The 7,355-nt window shown below is 41.7% G+C and overlaps 1 protein-coding gene across 1 annotated transcript; it reads right to left on the bottom strand.

Annotated features, from left to right (window-relative positions):
- Positions 1-2,535: 2,535 nt before the first annotated feature.
- On the bottom strand, positions 2,536-5,721 carry socs6a (suppressor of cytokine signaling 6a). The gene is made up of 3 exons (XM_026180220.2): positions 5,307-5,721; positions 4,784-4,853; positions 2,536-4,460 (listed from the first exon to the last, which is right to left on the bottom strand). The coding sequence occupies exon 3, from the start codon at positions 4,332-4,334 to the stop codon at positions 2,724-2,726; it is 1,611 nt and encodes a 536-aa protein (XP_026036005.2). The 5' UTR covers positions 4,335-4,460; positions 4,784-4,853; positions 5,307-5,721; the 3' UTR covers positions 2,536-2,723.
- Between the last annotated feature and the right edge of the window lie 1,634 nt (positions 5,722-7,355).

Below are 7,355 nucleotides of genomic sequence, written 5' to 3' on the forward strand. Positions count from 1 at the left end.
CATTTTCTTTTTCACATTTCAACTGAAACACATACAAACACACTGAAAACATGATTAATATCAACATTCATGCTGTGATCCCATTCCTTGACAGCCAATGAGCATTTGCAGAGGCTTTGAAATGATGCTGGTGAACTACCCTTTTTATCCCACAGATATGACAACAAAAACTCTTTTTAATCTGACAGTTATATGAACACATTGGGACAAATGTGACTATTTAACCATTAAAATTAAAAGAAGAAAAAAAAAAACCAAACACACACACACACGCGCACACACACACACACCATCTGAAGGAAAACTGTAGGCAGGAGAGGATCCAAGTATAAAAAATGTTCAAGTGCAAATAATGTGTCAATGTAGTTTTTATGCTTCCCATGCTTTCTGAAAATGGTCTGCAGGCAGATAAAAATGGATACCTCAAACAAGCGCACATTCCCTCTATACAACCACATCCCCCAGATGGCAAATGTCACAAAACAAAATAACCACAAAAAAAAAGAAGAAAAATCAAGAATTCAAAAAGAAAGAAAAACACATTTCTTGTACAAAGAATATCCAGCCAATGCTTGTGACAGAAACATCTCTCGACACAGCCGAACGCACGACCCAAATCCTTCATTCCTATACAACTCAAAAGCTTTAAAAGGTTACGTTTTTAAACATGCAACACCATTCAAAGTTCCTATCTAATTTCTGCTGTGCTAGATTCATAGTAACTTCCGCAGACACCACCGTTTCCAGCTAACAATCTAGAACTATGCGCTAACGACCTACCAACGTTGTTCCAAATACTTTTAAGGACACTGATGTCAAAAAAATTATAATAATAATATAAAGAAATGCTCATTCATAATGTGAAAGCACAATTCCCTGTCAAGTATCCATATAAAGCACTTGCGTAGCATACTGTGTGCTCTTCCCTTTACTCTGGCAGAAACAGCCCAGTAGAGAGATAATCCGTGGGGTAGTGCAGTTCTGTGGAGACTGAGAACAATGTGACTGAGCAATGACAAAAACTGTACGCCTGTTTACATGTCCTGAAAACCCATGTAACACTAATGACAACATGCAGCTGTGACTGAACTTTTGTCATATGCTGAAACACTGGCATCACTCCGAGATGGCGAGGAGGACTCAACTCTGGCTTTCCCAAATCCGCTCACCTAAGCATCCTCAGTTTTAGGATTCTTTTGATCTGTGTCCAGCTCATTGCAGGCATTAAGAGACTAAGAAACAGCCATCCCTACATTCAGATTGTCAATTGACTAGAGACCTGTTTTTTTTTTTTGTTTGTTTGTTTATTTGCACCCCCCCAGTCATAAGTTAATTGAGGGCAATTTTGTCTATATATATATAAACTGCCCAAGGTAAATGCAACTGCGCATTTAACAGCCTTTTACTCAGTGTCGCGCTTTAATAACAGCCAAAAATCCCCCCCCCCCCCCCCCCTTTTTACTGTGACATCTTCTCTCAATTAGTGTAGTTCTACATTGCCTTTAATTGACAGTCTTAAAGCCTTTATAACATGCAGATAAAAGCATTACACATAGTGACAAACTTGTTAGGCCTGAGCTGCGGTGCAGTTTTTGTAACATTCCCAAAGCAGATTTTTTTTTCACTTTTAGCATATTTTAAAAAGGTTTATACATAAACTTTATGCTGTTACCACAAACAGCACAACATTAAAATCCAGCATTATCAGTACCTTTAGGCTTGCACAATGTATAATGGCTGCATGCAGCCATATAATTTAAAGCTACGTCTCTCAATGATCTGTTTGAAGGCTCTGGCAGGCTGGCAGATTGTGGACATCTTTTGCTATACAGTTGTAAATCCTGGATACTAAAGGTAAACCTTTCATCAACAGATAATCATGTTTATTAAAGCCTATGTGTTTAACAGTACGGCTGAAAATAAGCCGTGTGACAAGCTCCAAAAGTAAAGTCGGTCCCATATTAAGACAGAAGCATTTAAGTATTGGTTGTATAACCGTTGCCACGTGCCAATAAAGGGTCACGGAGAAACTTAATCCTCTGAATGAGGAGTTAGGTTTATAATCTTTCTTTTTGCAAATTTACAATCACAATAATAGGTCAGTCGTTGCAAATATGATGATGCCCTATCTTTCTATTTGACTAACAGCACAGTACAGATGCATAATGTTCTCATTTGCAGTCTGAGTGTTGTAAGTGAAGGAAAAAAAAAAAAACAGCAAAAGATGAGCCAAATTGGTCAGTCTGCAGAGACCTAAAAAAAAAAAAATACCGCTCCATGTTGGAATCATCCTTCATATCTACTACAGATTGAATTTAACAAGTGATAGAATTTTAAAGGAATATTCTTTTCCCTACTCTGCAGTCTCAACGCCGATATAATTTCTTTTAAAAAACTAACAAAAAACTGTTACACTTGCACAGCTGGATTATTGTTAATGTATCCAACATCAGCTTCTGCACTTGATGCATTCGGATAAGATTACTTGGCTGTATATCTCTGCTGTGTTTTTGCGATAGATTATGTGCTGGCCTACATTTCTGGAAGTAGAGCCTCCTGCAAAAAACCCCAGAATAGTGGAATGAAGGGCCGAACAGTGACAGGGTCACACGGACACAAATCAAGAGCCACCAGAACCAATCATCTCAAAACTGTAGTTGTCTGTAAACCCCTTTTGTAAATCTCTTAACTGAACACAAAAGTGCAAATTACCATCCGTATCCTCAGTAGTGCTTCTCCTGCAGATAATCTTTCATCTTGTTAGGTAAGGGCAGTTTTTGGATAAGGTCTATTCTTGTGTATTGCCTAATGACAAAGCGGCAAAGGTACTGCAGGGAGCGCACTTGCATAAACCGAGATACTGGGTTGGTTAGTCTGACGGGGTAGGTTGCAGATCCTGGTAAGCGAGATCTGGAATAACAAAAAGCCCCATTCTCTGAGTCTTTGATAGAGTGTTCGATTAAGTCAACAATTGATGTGTGTCCCTCCACGTCGGGCTGCTCGTAGAAGCTGAAGCGTCCGTTGGAGTGTTCGATGCGGGTGTGGAGGGTTTTGCTCTGCGATCTGAAGCTCAAGCTGAGCAGGTATCTGTCATCAGAGCTGTCTCTGACCAGAAATGATCCATCGGCCAGGTTGACCAGCTTTTCCTCTGCCTCCCAGCGTGTGATGGGACCCCAGTACCAGCCCTGCCTAGCAAGCTTCTTCAGCTCCTCCGTCAGGCTGGTCACAACCATGGGCCCGCTGCTCTGGACTGAGTCGTATACCCGACTAACCCCAGGAGCCGAATTTGGGTCAAAGTTGAGGTGGTGTCTTACCCTCTCAGCTACCTGGCTGTCTGCAGAGCTAAAGCCCGAAAATGTCCTTGGAATATGTCCATTACTAGTCATGGGTGGCAGGAGTGGAGAAAGGGGAGGTGGTATCTCCACTCTTGAGTTTTGGAGCATCATGCCAGCAGAACCAATAAGAATACTATTGACTGAGGTCTCCATGAATATATCTGGAGGCATCCCATTCACCAGTTCATGCTCCTCCTGTCCCTGCTCTGTGTGGAGGGACCCATTGTCTGCCTCTGTCACCACCTCCATAGGAGAGGAACCTTCCAGGCAGAAAGAGTGAGACCCTTCGGGATACATTCCCTCATCTAAAGGCATTGTGTACTGGATGTAGTCCTGGGGCGTCAACCCCAGCACCACAGGCACATCATTTTCATCAATATTTAGATGCAGCTCACCATTTTGCGGTTGCTGGAGATTCTTTAAGGACTCTGCTTGGTCCTGAAGGAGCCCTTCCATCTGGAAATCATGAAATTCTTTCCGGACACCGTTTAAGTTGGGACTTGGGTTAGGAGAGTGAACCATGGCTTTAACTTTTACCTCCATTTTGATGCACGCATCATCAGAGTTGACAGACCGCAGAGGCCACGGAGAAGGGCTATAATGGTGACTCCGGAGGGATGCAGATCTAAGGGGTCTCTGAGCTTTTACCTCATTGAAGCTGATCGGGACAGAATTAGATGAGAAGGTGTCTTCATCGTCCACTGAGCCTATGGTCGAGGCGCCGCCTTTCACTTTCGCCTTCTGTTTGGTAGACAGCCTTCTCTTTAGCGATCCCATCAGAGTCTCACTCTTTGAGCGGCCCTTGTTCTGTCCCCCTTTTTCATCTTCGCTAGCAATATCACAGGCAGAAAGCTCTTTGGTGTAGCAGCCCCCAAAAAGTGACTCATCCTTAGAAAACTCTGCAGTCACCGAGGGCTGCTGGAGCATGACAAAGTCACCCTCCTCTTTGCCCTTTATGCTGAGTGACTTGCGGATGGTCTTAAGGCTTATCTTCTTCATTCTGACAGGCCCTCCAAAATGAGGGCATGAGATGGCTCTCCTGGTATCCTGATGAAAGTACTATCCACCGTGTCCTCCCATCAGGCCACATGAAACAAGTCATGCACACAATGGAGCCATTAAACCCTGTAGTGAGAGAAAAAACATGCAAGATATTCTTTGTTTGACACACTCTGAGATTGTTATTTATTATGTTCATAATATTGACTTAAGCCCTTGAACCACATAAAGAAAAATAAAGCACTGAAGAAGGTTATTGTGGCCCTTAAACAGTCTCCCACTCTCTCTTTTAAGTTGTACATAACCAAAAAACAAAAACAAACAAACAAGCACACACACAAACAATATCATCAGTTTTAATATCTAATTCACTAAATATTTCAAATTTAAGATCCTCAAACACGAACAGATGTCTGATAACCAAAAACAGCAGCAACCTGATTACTCACCATGATGAGCAGGAAAATGGTGACTCAGTTGGCTGGGTCAAGTTCCACTTCCACCACCTTTCATTGGATGCTACCAAAAACAACACAAAGCCAGCTCATTTGAAATCTTCACGTCTGATTAACATGTAAATTTACCAGAGGAAAACGTGCATCGTCAATCACGCACATTAACATTTAAAGTGGTTTCTAGTAACCAGACCAAGCTCAGCTACATTTGTCCTTACCTGAAAAGGCCTGCGGACACAAAAGCATGGATGTAGCTTAGCTCCGGTTGTTAGCCTTTCACTTTAACGCCAATATTGCAACACCGATGGTTACAATGATTACCATTGCAACTGAAATAGCAACAACAACAAACAAAGCCAACCGAGATCATATCCGATGCCAATGTGAGAGCTGCTGTGTTGCTCAGATGCTATAATAAAAATTTTGCTAACGACCAGTGTTAGCATGCTTATAATAAAAGTGCATTTGTAAATAACTGTAACCACTTATTGTAAACACGCACGATATAGCCTCTTACCTGATCACTTCTGCTTGTACTGATGGCCAAGACAGCACGAAGGTTTACGCATTCGCCTTGCACAACACCTTCATTTAAGCTTCGCTCCTTGACGATTGTTGGCTAATGTTAGCTTGACTTATACAGGCTTAGTACCTGAGCCAGCTAGCTTTGTTAGCGCTTTCTGTCGAAAACATTACCATCACCTTCCCTTCAGTCGGCTCCCACGCAAAACAGAAAGCGCAAAGCGATTATATGGCAGGACCCTGTGCTACTCTAAACATATAGCTTTAAATTGCCGAGCAGAATTAAACAATAAGTTGACATCTTCAAGCCTAGGTTGGCTAACACTTTCTAGCGTTCGGCCTCTTCCTTTCTTCCTTTGTTGCCTGTTGAATTGTGGGAGCAGAGTCAGAGGACTCAGATGCAGCGAATCAGACACACAGCAGCTCCAGCACAACCACACACAGCCCTGCTACTCCGACATCATGTGCACATCAAATCAAGGAGGAAAAAATTTATTAGCATGAAAATATATATTTTTTCTGAGATTTATTTATTTATTTATTTATTTATACCCTTAAATGTGAATCTGGGAAAACATTTAATTCTAACTGCTTTAATGCAAGGAGTTGTTAATGCTTAATACTTTGGGGTTAGATGCAAAAATAGAAGATGTAAAGATGTCTGAAAGGGTACCTGTAGGCTAGAATTCAACACACTTTCAATTTAGCTCAAGTAAACGTATTTAAGATGCATCCTCATTTCTGTGCTGCATCAGAAGTGGAAGTGTTACACCACAGGAAAAACTGAAAAAAGGACTGCTGAAAAAGCTACTGGAAAAGAGAAAGTGCTTAAACTTGGGTGGCGGGGGAAGTTGTTGCTTGCAAAACTTGCCCATTCAGTTCAGTCATGATTGCAGACATGAGCCAGCTTTCTGGGCCGTGTGAAGTTATTAGCGATGCAGTCTCTGGGGTGATTTTGCATTTTAACAAATGACTAAAAGATTATTTTTCATAAGGTGCAACCACCCTCTCGCAGACAGTGGTTTTTAAAATGCATGATCCAAGCTGTTCGGACTTTTCATAATAGAACCGCAGCACGGGAAGATTTAGTGTGACAGAAGTTGCATCTATAATGAAGGGCTGAAGAGTTTTGGAAGTGGAGGGGTGGGGGTAACTGTCCTTAATCACTAATATGTAGTCCAGTCATTAACCCATAGTGTCATGTCCTGATTGTTTATTGTAGAGAAATGTAGAGAAATGTAAAACTTTAAGGCATTGTTCTCAGCTTTGTTTCTATTTGTTTTTTCTTCTCAAATTTCTGTAAACAGGAAACAGTGTGTGAATATGCATAGCTGCTAATTAATGTAAGTTGGCCACATTCCTGCTTATTCGCATGTGATTTACTTCATATGGCATGTAAAGTCCCCAGTTCAGCAATCAAGTATCAACTTCCCACTGCAGATATCACATAACAGCAGAGCTACAAACCTGTTTTTGTTCCCTAATGCTGGCTGTGCTTGGCCTCTTTGCAGAAAGGTCTTTCTAATTTGTATTCGCACGACATCAAGTTGGCTCTCAAAGTACTTCAAGTACTTGATACAGCAACTAAAACTTGAACTCTGAAATGATACATTGGTTGCCTAATTAGTGTCAGTATTGTTTTAAAGTAGATTGTGTTTACTACTGCCAGGCTAATTTGGTCCATATACTGAACATTACATTGTTTTTTTCCACACTGTCAAGTGTATGGCAGTCCTTCCCCAACCTGCTTAGGGCAGCTGCGTGCAGACAGGCTCTATGCAAAGACTCTAATTACCGGGCCCTATTAGGGTTGATCAGGCTGCCTTCGCTTGATGTGTTGGCACGGGAGTGGAGGGCTGGTGGGGAGAGGCTAGAGAGGAGGGGTGGGAGCTCTTTAGATATAACACCAAGGACACTGGGAAGCAAGGATGCGATGTTTCTACAAGCTAAATTAGACCTGACAAACAAACTGTTGTGTGGTTGGTATTTGTTGGCAGGCTGTAAAAACAAGTAAATGCTTCACTGTGGGAATAAGTCTGTTTTG

The sequence above is a fragment of the Astatotilapia calliptera genome, chromosome 9 (assembly GCF_964374335.1).
Source record: "Astatotilapia calliptera chromosome 9, fAstCal68.1, whole genome shotgun sequence".
Lineage (NCBI taxonomy): Eukaryota > Metazoa > Chordata > Actinopteri > Cichliformes > Cichlidae > Astatotilapia > Astatotilapia calliptera.